The 17,793-nt window shown below is 39.2% G+C and overlaps 2 protein-coding genes and 1 long non-coding RNA gene across 10 annotated transcripts in view; 1 reads left to right on the plus strand and 2 right to left on the minus strand.

Annotated features, from left to right (window-relative positions):
• Positions 1–3,846, minus strand: part of ERLIN1 (ER lipid raft associated 1) — a 39,664-nt gene extending 35,818 nt beyond the window's left edge. Inside the window, exons 1-3 of the mRNA XM_069567234.1 lie at positions 3,693–3,846; positions 3,336–3,459; positions 1,268–1,349 (exon numbers count right to left, since the gene is read on the minus strand). Of these exons, the coding sequence (XP_069423335.1) occupies positions 1,268–1,349; positions 3,336–3,448 (195 nt within the window). The 5' untranslated portion in view covers positions 3,449–3,459; positions 3,693–3,846. The remainder of the gene's footprint in view (positions 1–1,267; positions 1,350–3,335; positions 3,460–3,692) is intronic.
• LOC138427582 (uncharacterized) lies at positions 3,742–9,578 on the plus strand. Its single transcript, XR_011252070.1, has 3 exons — positions 3,742–3,949; positions 4,855–4,937; positions 8,630–9,578. It is a non-coding gene; the product is annotated as an uncharacterized lncRNA (long non-coding RNA).
• Positions 6,539–17,793, minus strand: part of CHUK (component of inhibitor of nuclear factor kappa B kinase complex) — a 41,444-nt gene continuing 30,189 nt past the window's right edge. For 2 of the 8 annotated variants that reach the window (XR_011252063.1, XR_011252062.1), the window contains 6 exons: positions 12,928–13,142; positions 11,846–11,942; positions 11,407–11,554; positions 10,767–10,885; positions 8,476–8,575; positions 6,539–7,730 (listed from right to left, as the gene is read on the minus strand). Coding sequence is in view for 5 of the 8 variants with exons in the window: in XM_069567190.1 (XP_069423291.1) it covers positions 7,701–7,730; positions 8,476–8,575; positions 10,767–10,885; positions 11,407–11,554; positions 11,846–11,942 (494 nt within the window). In the remaining 3 variants the exon portion in view is untranslated. Of the gene's footprint in view, positions 7,731–8,475; positions 8,576–10,766; positions 10,886–11,406; positions 11,555–11,845; positions 11,943–12,927; positions 13,143–16,044; positions 16,627–17,793 lie in introns of those variants that run through there. The other 6 variants (XM_069567191.1, XM_069567189.1, XM_069567190.1 and 3 more) reach the window with 4 other exon arrangements.

The raw sequence follows: 17,793 nt of genomic DNA on the forward strand, positions 1-17,793 counted from the left end.
AACTGGTGGAGGAGCCAGGGTCAGAACCTCTTCTCCAGGTTTCTGGCCCCATGTTCACTACACCAGACCGCTTCCTGAGAAATCACTTCAATTTAACAACTTTCACCAAAAGTAGAAAGGCCAGAAATATAAACTGTGTTACAACCCCTGCCTTCAAGAAGTTATGAGACTTTCTGGGAAAAAATTCATACAAAAACTTAAGAGACTAATAACAAGACAACATTACTAAAGGAAACAAGACCAAGGGCCAAAATTTACAATACAGACTTAAAGAGCTATAGAACAAGAGTAGAATTTGTGATGAGCTCTAAAAAGGCTGGCAAGATTTAGACAGGAAATAAGGAATAAAGAGAGATGGTGAGACGGCATCAGCCAAGGCAAGAGTGAATAAAGTATGGGAAAACAGTATGGAATTCAGTCTGACTAGGAGAACCCTATATTTCATTTCAATAGACACGATTCTTACCCCAAGCCATCTAAAAGGAAATTGGAAGGAAATCTGGAGGATTTAAGTATTCATAATGAAAATCTCATTTAGCAGAAAGCCTAGACTTTAAATTACAAGACTAAACACATTAAACTTCCCTAAGTCCTGAAAAATCAGCAGCAGATAGTAGACAAACTTCTGAATCCAAAGATTTATAATCACACAGTGCTTGCAAAAGTAGTTAACTATCTAATCCTGCTTTGTCATCTTGTCATGTCAAAAGATATTTACTAAGTGTCTCCTACAGCCAAGACAGTATTCTCAAGAACCAGATGCTTATTTCAGATATTCTGGGATGTTGTCAAACTAGAACATTCAGTATGGTTCCACATAAAATTGTGCTTAATGTTCCAGGCAAAAATATGAGGCAGAGAAACTGTGTATAAAAATTGAGATCCTCCATGTTAACAGTAGCCCAGGAGATTGCCTCTATGGAAACCAAACACCATTCTAAACCAAGTAATCACTGGTTTATGTCTCTAGTTGTGTTTCAAAATCTTGCTTTTACTCTGATAGCAAAACAGAAAACCTGCTGTATTCCACTATATAGATGGGAGAAGTCAGTCCTTAAAAGCTGCCTAGCTCATACTTCCAGAGAGTGATGTCGTTCAAAGTCATAACTTATGCTGTGACAACTGTACTCTGAACTTTAGCTTCTACATTGGTAGCATACTATCATTTGCTTAAGCAATAAGGAAATCTATCTCTACCCATGAATGTGGTAACTGTTCCTGTCACACTTGTCTTTCTAGTGTCAGGGCTTCCCTAGGAATCACTCACCTGCACAGATCTGAAGGTAGTGATGAAAGGCAACATGATATGATAGCCCGGTCCACTGGGGCTAGTTAGTAAAGCTCCTCCCCTGCAAAAAGATGTTTTAATTTGATAAGATTATAAAAAGAGAAATTCTCTTTCCAAATCTAAAATGCTACAATAAACATTCACTCTTACTCATTCTATTGATTTACTAAAGCCTCACTAGTATAAGTTACTTGTGATGAACAATTGCTGGTCTCTACAGTATCTGTCATACCTACAAAAGTGAAAAGATAAAATTAAACTGTTAACATTACACCTTGTTTCACAAGCTCTAACAACCACATCTCTGGGTCTCCACCATACTTTCAGGTATAAAGATTCTCTTTGGTCTTTAATCTTTTGAGAAGTACTTGTGGAAAAAAAATTCAGCTGGCTCTCAGTTGATGTACTTTAACTGTACATAACACAAGCCAGATCAAAACATAATACATTTAATCACTGGGCTGGAAAAAAAAAAGAGATAACACAAACTTCCAAGTAAGGAGAAAATTTCTGATGCTCACGATTCTTTTACTCTACATAGAAAGCAATTACAATATTGGGGGCAATTAACATATACACAACACTATATATAAAATAGGTAAACAAGGACCTACTGTATAGTACAAGGAACTATATTCAGTATCTTGTAATAATCTATAACATAAAAGAATCTGAAAAATATATAAACATATAAATCACTTTGCTAAACACTTAAAACACAACATTGCAAATTAACTATATTTCAAAAATTTTTAAAAAAATACTTGGACTATAAAGCCTCTATAAAATCAACAAAAAATTAGCATATAAAGATGAAGAATAAAGAGATAAAACTATAAATCAATGTTATAAGCATAGATGTGAATAGAAGTTCACCAAATTCTGAAATGTAAGAAACATGACACCATACTCTGGAAGTTATAAAAAGGAGGCAATTTGGAGGCAACAATAAAAATGAAATCCTGTTTTATATAGTGAATAGTAAATTCATAGAACTTAGCTTTCTATCTTGAAAATATAAACAGATTTGCAAAGAATTCATAACAAATAACTAAGAAAAGATTAATTGTTTTAGGTCCATCCCTAACTCTTTGAAACCCACACCTTGAAATGTTCTTTCTTTGCCTTTACTATCACTTTTTTCCATTATTCCAAAAAAATTTTTTTTCCAAAAATTTTTAAAATTTCAAATTCATTGAAAGAAAGTTATATGCTGAACTAGATGGAAATACAGACTAATCTGTCATTTTTAAAATGCCAGACTCCCACCCCTACTTGCTAAGACTATTCCTAAGACTCAAGGTGGATCTAAAAGTGGAAACATCAGTTTTAGGGGAGGATGGGCGGAAGCCAGCAAAAAGTTGAAGCTCTTTCAAATACACCACTTCAAATTTCTCCAAACTATCATCTGTCTACATAAAAAAAAAAACAAAACTGGTGGAAACTACGTTGAAGGAACAGCTATTCATCTCTGCTAGAGAGCAACTAACAAACTTCACACCATTCCTTTCCACGTGAAAAGAAAGAGAAAGGTTGGGAGGATGTGTCTGTCACAATCCTGTGCTTGTCTCCCAAGGTCCAGGAATTTAACAACTGTAATGGTCTTCATGGCCTTACAAGCCCAAGCCAGATGCCATAATCTTTTAAAGAAAACAAAAAGCTAAGAAACCACCACAAACAGGACTCAAGTTTCTAAATAGCATCTACAGCTGCAAACAGAAAGTCAGTAAAGCTGTATGCAATTTAACAATGATTTATCCACCTCCTCAGCTACAGATGGAGTGACCACTGCCTTCCACCTTTCATTTTTTCCTACAAATAAGTGGGTTTACTATTAGGAACAATTGTAGGGAGTCTTAATCTCTGCACAGCACTGAAACTGTCCAGCTGTCTACAAAAGCCTGCCACCACCCCCAAACCCCCTAGGGATGCGACGAAAATCACCTTCTAGGACTAGAAAAAGTTCCCCGAGAACAATTTCCTAGACTCGAATAAAAGTCTCCCTCTCCCTGCTCTAGAACCTGAGCTGACTGCACGTGCTGCTCACCTGTAGTACACGGCCAGGTGTCCTTCCTCGATCTTGTGGATGGAGGCGTAGAGGAGGACCACCACCAGACCCACCACTCCAGCCACCAGAACTCGGGCTTGAGTCATATTCATCTTAATTCCTCCTGCATGCGGATGGAACGCAGCCCCAGCCCCTTGAGTGACAGGCCCACCACCTCTGGTTTCCACCTTCCCCCTGGCGACCCGGCGCCGTCCCGCAGGCCGAGCTGAGGAGTCCTATGCCCCCTTTTCCTCCTCGCCAACCCGCTCCGCCAGAGCTGGCCCGTGAGTCGACACGGCTCGGCCTGACAGCCCCCTCCCGACGACCACTCCTCCCCGCCCAGCAGAAGGCACTAACTGAGAAGGGAGCCAGCCGCAGACTCCGGACGGAGGCCGACCCCTCGGCCGGGCCTCACTAATCAGTGACGCATCGTCCCCGCCCGCACGTGGAGCCGCCACCAAGGCCGGGCCAACCGCCGCCAACAGCCGGCCCCGCCCACCCGCGGGGCAATGCGGCTGCGCGGACACGCACGCCAACGCCGCGCCCTGCGACTAGAGACGGGGAGCGAATGGGACAAAATTCTCCAAGCCGCCCGCCAAGAGATTCGCGCGAAGGTGCGTAGGGTCTTCTCTGTGTGCTTTTGGTTTCCTGCTCCGGAAGAAAAGGGAAGTGGGGTATTGGAAGTAAGCAAAGGGGCAGAGGAAAGAAGGCATCTGAGACATCCCTTAGTGGTCAGTTTGTCCTTGTGCAAAGACATCTATTAACGTGCTAGAATGCTGATCCAGTGAGGGCTTTATGAAGGCCATCCAAGCAGTAAGAACCGAATGAACTAATAAGCACGCAAACGTGGGTGTGTGTTGGGAGGGTCCTTCAGGAAGACTACGAACAGTGAGCGTTTGAACTTCCTTGAAGCCTCTGTGTTGGAAAGGAGTGGGATATTAGGCTAGGCCCTGATTTTGAAAGGCCCTAAAACAGTGCTTTTCTGCAGGGAGGGGAAATTGGATGGCTAGAGAATAAACCCGGAGAAAGCAATGGCACCCCACTCCAGTACTCTTGCCTGGAAAATCCCATGGATGGAGGAGCCTGGAAGGCTGCAGTCCATGGGGTCGCTGAGGGTCAGACACGGCTGAGCGACTTCACTTTCACTTTTCACTTTCATGCATTGGAGAAGGGAATGGCAACCCACTTCAGTGTTCTTGCCTGGAGAATCCCAGGGACGGGGGAGCCTGGTGGGCTGCCGTCTATGGGGTCGCACAGAGTCGGACACGACTGAAGCGACTTAGCAGCAGAGAATAAAGACATACTTTCTTTTCACTAAATACTTTTCTGCCCTTTTAAGTTATTCATTGTTATTTAGTCACTAAGTAGTGTCTGACTCTGCGACCCCATGGACTGGATGCCAGACTTTCCTGTCTTCACTATCCCCCGGAGCTTGCTCAAACTCTTATTCATTGAGTCTGATACTATCCAACCATCTAATCCTCCGTCTCCCCCTTCTCCTACCCTCCATCTTTCCCAGCATCAGGGTCTTTTCCAATGAGCCAGCTCTTCACATCAGGTGGCCAAAGTATTGGAGCTTCACCTTCAGCATCAATCCTTCCAGTAAGTATTCAGGGTTGATTTCCTTTAGGACTAGACTGGTTTGCTCTCCTTGTTGTCCAAGGGACTCTCAAGAGTGTCCTCCAGTACCGTAATTGAGAGCATCAGTTCTTTGATGCTCATCTTCATGGTCCAATTCTCACATTGGTACAAGACTACTGAAAAACCATAGCTTTGACTACATGGACCTTTGTCAGCAAAGTGATGTCTCTGCTTTTAGTGAAAGAGTAAAGATAGGAGTGAGATAGATGAATATAAGGGAAATTAGGGCAGCATATTAGAAGAGGTTGGGCATTAGTCACACAAGCTTTGAAAGACTAGCAGTGGGACCACAAATAGACTAAAGTTGGAGAGCTCTGTAATCTCTTAGGTAGGGAAGTATGAGAAAGCAGTGCTTCTGGGTCAGTAAGTCTACAGAATAGCTCGGAGTGGAGACAGGAGACAGGGAAGCCAAGTGGTTAGTAAACTGCAGGCCCAAAGTTTCAGTAGTTGTAACTGGTGGAAATGGAAAGAGGTAATAGAATCAATTCAAATCTTCATTAAAGCAAGCCCTCCCAAACAACTTTACCTTTTCCCTTCAATAAATGCACTTACCTGGATCATCCCTTTGACTTTTACACCTAAGAATATATGGGACCTTGTCTGTACTAGATAAATGTTAGTTGCAGAGCTTAGCTATTTTGACCTACAAAAAGCAAAACGAATGAAAAATAACTCGTTTACTTCTGTTTTCTGGATGAATTATTTTAGTTTTTCATAGTATTGCTTGAATGAAATAGATATAATCCACAATTGAAATTCAACTCTGAAAACTGTCAACAAATAACAAATAGAGTGGTCAACTCATGTATCAAAAGCATATCTGAGGTGATCTCACTGTAATAGGCTGTTCTGACTCATACCACTTGCCTATATCATACAGATCAGGCTCTCCTGAGGTGGTATCAGCCACAAACCATAAAAATAGTCCCACCCTATACCAGGTCTTTTATCAGTTATTATAATGATATTTAGAAAATGCTCATTTCAAAAAGCCTTTAACAATAATTTCATTCCAAATAAACACTCTTATTGTACTGCCTGTGTTAATTTTTCTGATCTTCCCATTTTGCTCAGTTTCTTCCAAGCAACAGGCACCCAATAAATGTTTACTGATTAAAACCTTCTAGAACTGGAAGAAGCAAGAGAGAGACAGCCAGTTTTAATGGCTGGTAGCCAGAATGTCCATATTCAGAGACACAGTAGTAGCAGTTGACTAAAAAGTTAGGCGAAGACAATCCCAAGGTCTCAAACTGAGATGACTGGAAAAATGACACTATTAGCAAAAATGGGGATGGTGTAACTAAGACAGCAGTTTTTAGGACATGGTATAAGCATAGTTTTTAGAAACAGATAGTGATGACAGGCCATCTCAGGAGAAAAGACTATATTAAAGAAGCTACCCAATACTGCCTTTACCGTAAGTCTGTTTCATTCCTAAGTACACTAAAAGCCTGTTATGTTACTCTGTGCTCCAACTTTGCTTCATGGAACCTTCACATTTTCTCAAAGCATATTCAATTATTCTGCTACAGTCTGGTTTTAATGAATAGAGATTCAGAAAGTAATTTAAAAATTGTTTAATATACAAAGTGAAAAACTGTCTAGAATACAAAAGCATTTCACATTTTTAAAACAAGTAATACCTTCTAAATTATTTAATAGACAATAGATCCACAATCCTTTATCTGAAACCCTGTCTGCGGCCATACCATCTTGAAGGCAACCCAATCTAGTCTTGAAACCCTTGGGGACAGATGCTTCAGAATTATGAAATTTTCAGATTTTAGAAAGGTAATTCAGTGCATATACCATACTACATAAACCTCAGGCAGGGTCTGTGCCAGCACCCTTCCCCCTAATAATCAAATACAGTAATATTTCTGCAGCAAAAGAAAAGAATATTCACACTAAATGGGATAAGTAGACTCACTGTCAATTCTTGTTGGATGTGCAAGCAGATGAATTTTGTCATCAATTTTATGAAAAATCTTGTTTTCAAAGATTTTTGGATTTTGGAATTATAGATAAAGAATGCAGATCTTTATAAATTTGTATGAGAAGACATGAAAGATTCCTTAAAAGACCCATTTTTACAAATGAAAACAGATAAGCTTTCAAATACATTATAAATTAACAGGTATCTTCTCTTTGATATTATTAAATGTACATCTTAAATACATATACATATAGCACACTTAACATTTGGAAGAATCAATTGGTATTAAAGGCACAAATGCACAATCCCTTTCATAGGAAAGGGATACAATCAAATGTACAGTAAAATGGAAAATGGGATTAAACTCTCTTATGAGGCTGGGAAGAGCACTGTTAAGTGCAACACAAGTACAACACAAGCAGTCTCTTCCACAGAAACATAGGCAAACACTTTTTACTTAGAATACATGTTGAGATTTTCTTCTCTGTATACATTATTTTGGCCTTATGCCCAAAAGTTAAATGTTGAAAGAATCAGTTAAATAAGTAATGTTTTACCAAGTTTGAAGACAAATGGATTTAAGTCCACCGACTCATAAAATTCTATCTGTTCAGAAGTTAAAATTACCCAGAATCAAAATATTATGCTGTAAAATCATGTGGAGTTTCTGATCATAGTCATTTCTTCCATTGACTGGTATTTGAAGAATGGCTTCATAGGAGAAAAACAAATGTCCAACATGTGCAGCAACAACTTCATAGGTTTCAGGAGAGTCACTAAGTGGCAAGTCATTCTGTTAACCAACTCCAATCAAGACTCTAAAACCAGGCATGAAAAAGTTACCATTAGATGTTGACTCTAAGCAGTAGGTATATGGGTGTTCATTTTTGCAAGTTTTCTGTTTATTTGGAGATTTTATAATCAAAAGTTGAAAAACCAAAAATACAAATAAGTTACAATTAAAGAGTCTAGTTTACCTTAATTTCTACTAACAAAAAAAAATTTTCAAAGAGTTTTCAGATATTTGAAGCAAATAATGAAAGAGGAATAAACAAAGAATTAATATCAAGACTAAACATAGTAAAAGTTAATTCAGTAAATATTTTATTGTAGTTTCGCCAAGTTTTAACAAATCAGTAATTCATAGCAATCAAATCTTCATAAAAACACTTCTGTTAATAACCATATTAACATTATTCATTTTGCACACAACAGTTACTATATTTGAAGTACAGTACAAATTATGCCCCATCTTACTGGGGAAAACTGACTGCAGAAGCAAAAAAGTACAGACCATTTGATTTCAGTGGTCACACTGCAAAGAAAGCTCACCAATCATTTAACTTGACCAAAAATGCTATTAAAGATTACTGATGGTATAATCCTAGTATATCCATGAGTAAGAGAAGATGGGGAGTTGAGGTTAAGCATTCCTCAAATGCTGTTTGCTCTGAGTTCTATTCCCCAACTGAATCCCAAACACCAGATAAGTCCAGCATGGAAAGTTAAGCCCTTTGCACCCAACACACTTAAAACACACATCCATATTCATATAAAACTTACCATCATACTGTTGCCCTGTTTTTCATTTGCTTCATGAATAATAGTGCTTAAATGGCCAAGACAGTTCAAATTTTCTTCTATCATTTGTGCTAAAGTCTCCCTGTCGAATGAAAGCAAAAGGGCATATGAATTTCCTCTACTTTCTGATTTTCAGGGTCAGGATGATACTGCTCTTGCTACAACACCACAACCCAGCAACCCAACACAGCTGATTCCTGTTGTCTTCAGTTTGCTCATCCCTCCCACCCAGAGGCAGAGTCCTGTTTGTTACTCCAGGCTGCTGCCTCTGCCCAGCTCTAATGATAAGGAGTCCACTATAACGCCAATCTGATTTTCCTCTGAAATATAAGTAGCACTTATATACAACTTTTCCCCCCTGAAAATGCTCACTCGGGGAAAAAGAGACCCTGTGGCACAGCCAGATGAAAGATCTCTTTTTGTTTCTGGAACATTTCCTTTTCCTTACAAGTAGTAAAAACATCAGCATGCTTACTTCTGAGACACAAATGTAGGGGAAGAGACAGAAAAGATAAGCTATCTTTTCTGCAAAGATTAGGGAAGGTGAAAAAAACTGTGGAAAATATAGATAACAGCAATGAAAAAGAAAAGCAAGCTGATTCCTGACGACAAGAGAAGAAAACTATGACGGGGAGCTGCAAAGAACAAAGAAGTATCCTTGGAAATTTGAAGACAATCCTGAATCTGATTTCTATCTTCTATACTTTCCTCTTCCATATGGCCTCCATCCTTACCTTTTACTAACCCTCAGTCCCTACCCCAGTAGAACCAATTCCAGGCCATGGAAGATGGTCACTGTTAGCTTAGAACTAAATTCTCATTCAGCTTATTCAACAGATAGAAAAATTGAGGTCAACAGTCCCCAGTCCTTGGTGGTTAAGTACCACAGGTATATTATTACTGAAACCAGTTTTCCTTTTGGAAAATATATTTTTAAATTCCTGGTGAATATATTTTTGCAAACAATCATAACCTCACACTGAAAATCACTTGTATAGAGGTAACATTTGCAACCATTTGCATTCTCTAATAAACCCAAGTGTCTCTAATGAAAGCAAAAAGATATTAAAGTTTATTTGTATCAATTCTGATTAATGAAATATTTCCTAAAGTCCATATAACTAATTATAGTCTATGCTCTAGCTGTGGATGTATTACATTGGGCCAAATGTATAATGACCCTAAAATATACCCTAGAACTTGCTTTCTTTAAGAAGATAGAATACCTGGTATCAGCTTGCCTTCCTGCCATGTGCTTTTCTCTTATAAAAGCAGAGTACAGAATGTGCAGCTCTGACCTCCTGAGCAGTGATGTTACACGGCTGCACCTCTGGAAAACTAGTTATGGGCAGAGCTTCCAGGAAATAAGCGATAATACACAAGCTAGCAAAGAGCCACTGGCTCTGGATATGGCACATCTCATGCTGAGAAAAATAACAGAAATGGATAGTCATTCAGCTTTTAGCAGAAGAGTAGGAATTAAAGGAAAATATAGGACTTCAAACTTGAGTTGTTTCCAAAAACAATTTAAGGCACTGAAAAAAGTCTGAAGTTATAAAATGAGTACTGCTGCTAAGTCACTTCAGTCGTGTCTGACTCTGTGCGACCCCATAGACAGCGGCCCACCAGGCTCCCCTGTCCCTGGGATTCTCCAGGCAAGAACACTGGAGTGGGTTGCCATTTCCTTCTCCAATGCATGAAAGTGAAAAGTGAAAGTGAAGTCGCTCAGTCATGTCTGACTAGTAGCGACCCCATGGACTGCAGCCTACCAGGCTCCTCTGTCCATGGGATTTTCCAGGCAAGAGTACTGGAGTGGGGTGCCATTGCTTTCTCCAAAAATGAGTAAATTAAACTCAATTCCATTGGGGGGTGAAAGGCCCTAAAATGACAACTGCAAAAAGACAGCATAAATTCTTAGAGATAAATGATAAATTTAGGAATAAAGTATGGCTAAAATGTTTAATAAGTCAATAATAGAAAAAGAACTTAGAACTTGGATTGAGCTAAGAAGAAGTAACATTTGCTGAAGATTCACTTCCCAAGCATTTTATATATACTGTCTAGCTGAATTTTCATAGCATTTCCCATTTTACAGGTGAGGAAATGTGAACATTGAAACAGACAAGTTAACTGTGTGGGGTTATTACAAACGGACAATCAGGATTCAATTCTGGTCTATAAGGCAGTGAAGACTACATCTTAACCACTTTACTGTCTTATTCCCACCACTGCTCTTGAGCACACAACTATCTATTGTAACAAAGTGAACCCACCCATCTTGAGGAGTTACCACGCATGACAGAGGATGTTCACGTTCTGCTGAAGTTGGGGGCAGCTGAGGGGTTACACCTTCTAGACTGGATCCTACAAGGGACCGAGCAGAACTCTGTGTCTGAAGGAAAAAAAAAAATTACAGGCAAGCACCTTCATGCATTCATATTCCTAAGACACATTTCTATCACTACTTTTAGGCACAACCAGAGTATTTCTGTACAAAACTATCTCCACACCCTACTAATTATCCTGTCCTGGACCTCTTTCTTCACTGACTAAAATCAGATGTCCATCCTTCCATTCTACGTTAGTTGGAGAAAAAAACTCCAGTTGAACAAAGGGGTGGTTTTTCAAATTAGCCAGGCACATCTATCCCCAAGTTTGGTTGGGTGACCACAGTGGTCTAGGGTTGGGAGGAGTATAAAAACAGGAAACTAGAAAGGAGAGAGAATGAAGGATGATCATGAAGTCCTACATCCGAATCACTAGTGAGACACCAAGCAAAGAATATGAGCATCAACCCAACATAAAATACATATGTCTTCAAGAGGACAGAAATCATGCTGATAAAAAACCCTTTTGTAGAGAATAACAGCAAATTAGTGTCATATTAAATAATTCATATTAAAAATTACTTACACAGGCAATTTTAAGGAGATGCCATATTTCTTTCTGCCTCTTTCCCTGCATAAACATGACAGTATTGTCAGCTTCTTTGATGTTACTGAGGGCCATTTCCACCTTGGGCAGTAGATCAATAATCTTCTGCTTACAGCCCAACAACTTGCTGGAGAGGTAAAATCTGTGTCAGACACTTACATATTCCCCAAGACTGTACCCCATACTCCCAAACCCAGCTGGGGGAATGAGTCACAATCAGCACAGATTTAGTGACTGATCTGCAAAGCAGTGCACACAGAGAGGACACTAAATGCATGCAGCTGTGGCTAAGCTCTGCAGCATAGTGCCAGTACTTTCCCTGGGTCTGGTATATTTACCAGAAACGGGTATTACGTTTTAAAAGGAACCTGGCAAAAGTTCCCTGGCTTTTCAGTAGGAAATAAAACAAAATTTCTACCTCAGATGACCAAACAGCTCCTTGAGAACCCGGTCCTGACTCTGCACAGTATGCACAATGATTTTCACCATCTCCGTGCTGTCACTGTAGGAGTGATCTATAAAAGAACTCAGTCAGTAGGTATAACCTCTCTTCTGCATGAAACAAACCAGCCCTAAACAAAAAATTCCTAAAAATCTGAAATTAGTTTTAAATAATTAACATCTCCATTTAATTTCAAAACTAAATTGGTATAAAAAATTTTAAGATTATGTATCTGTAAATAATCACATAACTAAAAACAAAGTCTGTCTTTGTGTGTATGTAATGTATACATGAAAGTGAAAGTGTTAGTTGCTCAGTCCTGTCTGACTCTGCAACCCCATGGACCGTAGGCCGCCAGGATCATCTGTCCATGGATTTTCCAGGCAAGAACACTGGAGTGGGTAGCCATTCCCTTCTCCAGGGATCAAACTCAGATGTCCTGCATTACATGCAGATTCTTTACCATCTGAGTCATCAGGGAAGCCCCAGGTGGCAAGAATACACAGAATGACTATACAAAAAAGGTCTTCATGACCCAGAAAACCATGATATATGGTCACTCACCTAGAACATCCTGGAGTGTGAAGTCAAATGGCCTTAGGAAGCATTACCAACAAGGCTAGTGGAGGTGATGGAATTCCAGCTGAGCTATTTAAAATCCTGAAAGATGCTGCTGCTAAAGTGCTGCATCAATATGCTAGCAAATTTGGAAAGCTCAGCAGTGGCTGCAGAACTGGAATAGGTCAGTTTTCATTCCAATCCCAAAGAAAGGCAATGCCTCACACTAATGTATAATTTTGCTCATTTCACATGTTAGCAAGGTAATACTCAAAATCCTTCAAGCTAGGCTTCAACAATACATGAACTGAGAACTTCCAGATGTAAAAGTTGAATTTAGAAATGGCAGACAGAACCAGAGATCAAATGGCAATATCCACTCATTCACAGAAAAAGCAATTCCCCCCAAAAATCTGCTTCGTTGACTATGCTAAAGCCTTTGACTGTGTGGATCACAACTGTGGAAAATTCTTCAAGAAATGGGAATATCAGACCATTACCTGTCTCCAGGCCAAGAAGCAACAGTTAGAACCGGACATGGAACAATGGACTGGTTCCAAATTGGGAAAGGAGTCACGGCTGTATATTGTCACCCTGCTTATTTAAATTATATGGAGAGCACATCATACGAAATGCCAGGATGGATGACTCACAAGCTGGAATCAAGATTGCCAGGAGAAATATCAACAATCTCAAACATGCAGATGATGCCACTCTAATGACAAAGCAAAGAGGAATTAAAGAATTAGAGAGGATGAGGGCGAAAGAGGGAAGTGAAAAAGCTGACTTAAAACTCAATATTCAAAAAACTAAGATCATGGCATCCAGTACCATCACTTCATGGCAAATAGATGGAGAAACAATAGAAACAGCGACAGATTTTATTTTCATGGGCTCCAAAATCACTGTGGATGGTGACTGGACCCACGAAATTAAAAGATGCTTGCTCCTTGGAAGAAAAGCTATGACAAACCTAGACAAGAGTATTAAAAATCAGAGACATCACTTTTGCCAACAAAGGTCGATTACAGTCAAAGCTATGGTTTTTCCAGGAGTCATGTATGGATGTGAGAGTTAGACCACAAAGGCTGAGAGCTGAAGAATTGATGGTTTCGAATTGTAGTGCTAGAGAAGACTCTTGAGAATCCTTTGGACAGCAGGGAAATGAAACCAGGCAATCCTAAAGGAAATCAACCCTGAATATTCATTGGAAGGACTAATGTTGGAGCTCCAATACTTTGGTCATCTGACGCAAAGAACTGACTCATTGGAAAAGACCCTGATGCTGGGAAAGATTGAAGGCAGCAGAAAAAGGGCGACAGAGGATGAGATGGTTGGATGGCATCACCGACTCAATGGAGATGAGTTTGAGCAAAATCCGGGAGATAGTGAAAGACAGGAAAGCCTGGTGTGAGGCACTCCGTGGGGGTCACAAAGAGTCGGACAGGGCTTACAGACTGAACAACGACAATGTGTACATAGGTTTACCACTGTGTATTCAAAGACATTGCATCTTCTCTGTTTTGAGAAGAATTATCTTGGCTAATTCAAGCCCCAGACATATATGCAGCTTTCTGGACATGAGATCAATTTTTCTTAGATGACTAACATAATTTATTTAGAATAAGAACGACAATTCATCAAACTTTCACTGACTCAAAGGAGTTCCAGCTAGGTTGCTTGAAATTTCATGTTTATACATCTGTTTATACCCATGAAAGCACTGAAAAAAGCTGATCAACTTAAGCCAAATCTGATGCATAAAAGGACCTGCAGACATCCTGAATGTTCAGTTTGAGGGCAGTATGACATCTCAAAGTAAACTGGCAGCTGACAAAGATCCTCAAATGGGATGGTGGTCACAGTGAGTTCTACCATTACAGGAGATGCCAGCCACCTTTTTAAAAAAGCAAACCCAAATACTAGCATTAACTGTTATGTTTCAAAAAGTGGCTATTTAAGTTTTAAAAAATTGGAAGTTTGGTCATGGATCATGCTGGCATTTCCCCAGACAATAATTAATCTTGAATGTAAAAATAATATTATTATTATTATATGCTATTATCTACTTACAGTTTTCTCATTTTAATACTCACAGGAGTCCCAAGAAATGGCTACTGATGCTACCCACATTTTACTATGAAAGGAATATCAAAAGAGATTTTTGAAAAGTTGTGTCCTGTGTTAGCACTGTGAAGACCTCCTCAAGTACTCAGCTTTAGTCCCCACACATCTTTTTCTGTCTCTTCCTCAAAAACAACCAAAGACAGAGTCTCCCAAAAGGCTTCTCTCCAAACAGCACTTATTAGTAAATCCCACAGATCAAGCCCAACAGCTTTGCCACATAACTATAAGGCATATAGCTCTTTTAGATGGCCAACAACCTCAGAACTCTAACCTACTCCAACATGGGGAAAGCTGGCTTTCACCATTTGCAGCTGAACAAGAATCTCAAGTCATCTTTGAACTGGAAAAGGCACCAAAGACCATATACCTCAAGTGTGATTATATTAGCCCCAACAATAGACAAAACTTCTTGTCACAACTTGTTTGTCAGTTGAGCTGACTATCAGTTCTTTGGATAACTCTGGATAGCAAATTTATTTCTAGGCCCTGTGATATGCTGATACCTGTGACTACTGCAAAGATTTTGTAAGAATAACCCAAACAAATTTTATCAATGACTGTGGAAAGTTAATTTGACTGAGTCAATGGATGGAATTTTATATACCTTCACCTACAATATCTGATTCATTGGTCAGGAGATGGAGAGTAATGAATACTGATTAAAGGAAAAAAGTTATCCTTGCTCTATTTGAAATCTTAAATTTCAGTATTTTACTCTAACTTCTATCATTTTTTTGGTCATTATTTTCAACTTTTCTGTCCTCTAATTGTTAGCAACATCCTAACCCTAGATCAGTCTAACCACCTGCTCTATCAGTTTTCTGTATCCAAGCTACTAAACATTACCATCAAAACAATTATACTTTCATTCTTTCTGCTGTCCTAACTAATTCACAGGTTTTCACTTCTGCTCTGGATTCTTAATAAATGTCCTGGACCAGCAACATCTGCCACTGCACACACCAGCTTTCAAAAGCATACTCATTTAGCATACTCCTTAAATCTATGATGTCACATCTCTTCTGTCACAGTTAACCCAACATCTTACTTTGGGATAGGAGGCTGTAAAGCAGTAAGAGTTTCACCTTTCAGTCCCTATACCCACAGAAGTATCTATATCCACACACATCTCCCTCCCTAAGATAAGGAGCAACAAGCCCAACCCCTCCCACTATTCTCTGGAGTCAGCCCCTCAAAGTTGTTCAGAGACTTCCCTCTCCACAGGCTTTTGGCCCCAAGCGCATAGACAAGCTTAAGCCTTTCTTCTAAAAATTTACTTCTCTTCATTCTTCAACCTCTCTGAGCTGCTCATCTCTCTTCCTTCCTTAACAGCCAAGCTTCAGGAAACAATAGCTTAGATAACCAGGTTTCAAACTTACGGGTCTCAGGACACCTACACTCAAAAATCCTTAAGAACCCCAAAGTTTTTTAGGAATTAAACTGATAAATATAAAAATATTCATTTATTCATTAAAAATATCATAAATTCATTATCAAAACATTTTAATCCAAAATAACTATATTTTCCTGAAAAAATTTAGTGAGAGTATTGGCATTATTTTACATTTTTGCAAATCTTTTTAATAACCCCACCAACTTGTCAGAAAAGTATTTAAGTATTGAGAAGCTGACAAATTTTGGATGATGGACAGAAGTTTTCCTACATTCTAATTTTTTGCTTGAAACATGGAATTTTATCATTGACAACTAGTATTGTTTTTTTTAATCCTTCAAGTGATAGTCATGCTCCATTAATTTTTAGAAAATATCTGCCACATACGCAAATCTGAAGAACCACAGTTTATCTGATGATCATTGTTCCAAGTAAAAATGGTGTTCTGTTAAATAGGCTGGTCCACAAGCAATGTCAACAACTGCTGATGTGGTTTTCCTTAGGACAACCGTCATACCTCAGCAGGGCTTCCCTCATAGCTCAGTTGGTAAAGAATCCACTTGCAATGCAGGAGACCCCGATTCGATTCCTGGGTCAGGGAGATGCCCTGGAGAAGGGATAGGCTACCCACTCCAGTATTCTTGGGCTTTCCTTGTGGCTCAGCTGGTGAAGAATCCGCCTGCAGTGTGCAAGACCTGTGTTTGATCCCTGGGTTAGGAAGATCCCCTGGGGAAGGGAAAGGCTACCCACTCCAGTGTTCTGGCCTGGAGAATTCCATGGACTGTAAAGTCCATGGGGTCACAAGCAGTCAGATACAACTGAGTGACTTTCACTTTCATACCTCAGCATGTAACAGAGCACTTTATGAGTACTTTCCATTTTGTCACAGAGAATATTAAAAAGACATATACCCAAGGGTTGAGATTTCTTTAGAATTTTTATTGCCTTATCAAGGACACTTTTAAATGAAACTGGCTTTTTTTTTTTAAACTATGAACCCACATTGGTGAAAATCAGTGACTACTAGCATACTTTGGTGCTAGTGCCTTCATTCACGCTAAGCAAGGTGCAAGCTGTTTACCCATCAATGTTTTTGCAGCATCACTGAAAATGTCAACACAGTACAAGAGGCAAATAACATTCTAGCATTGTGAAAACAGTTTTGACTTCACTGACTCCTCTTAAAAGGATCCTTTGCAGATCCTCAGGGGTTCATGAGCTACACTTTTGAGAACTGCTGATCTAGACTGACTTCTCCATTTCCTCCTATCCCACTCCGTCTTCAGCCCACTACAATCTAGTTCTGTTCCCAAAAGGCCATTCTTTTACCAAGATCACCAATCATGTCCAAATAACCAAGTCCAATGGACATTTTCATTATCATTTTTATTACCTACATCTCTAGCATTTCACCCTGATCATGTTCTTCTTGAAACTCTCTGTCCTATTCCCATCGTATCATTCCTGCTACACATTCAAGTCATTCCTCTATCTTTTTGTACACTCTTCTGCTTCTAGCCATTTCTTGAATGTTGGTATTCTCTAGGTCCATCCTTGGTTTTCTTATTCAACATATTTATACAAGATGATCGCTTTATTCCTATGGCTAATTACTCTCAAACCAGCTAAATATCTAGTCTGGACTTCTCCACTAAATCCACATGTTCAATACATTCATACATATGTACGTACAATACACATGTATGTATGTATATATATGTGTGTTTATATATACATACACACATATATACTATTGTCCATCTTATTTAAATGTTCCACTGACACCTTAACATCAACATGTACAAAAATGAACCCACATTCTTTTCCCATTAAGCCTGTCATCTTT

Source organism: Ovis canadensis, chromosome 22 (assembly GCF_042477335.2).
Source record: "Ovis canadensis isolate MfBH-ARS-UI-01 breed Bighorn chromosome 22, ARS-UI_OviCan_v2, whole genome shotgun sequence".
NCBI lineage: Eukaryota > Metazoa > Chordata > Mammalia > Artiodactyla > Bovidae > Ovis > Ovis canadensis.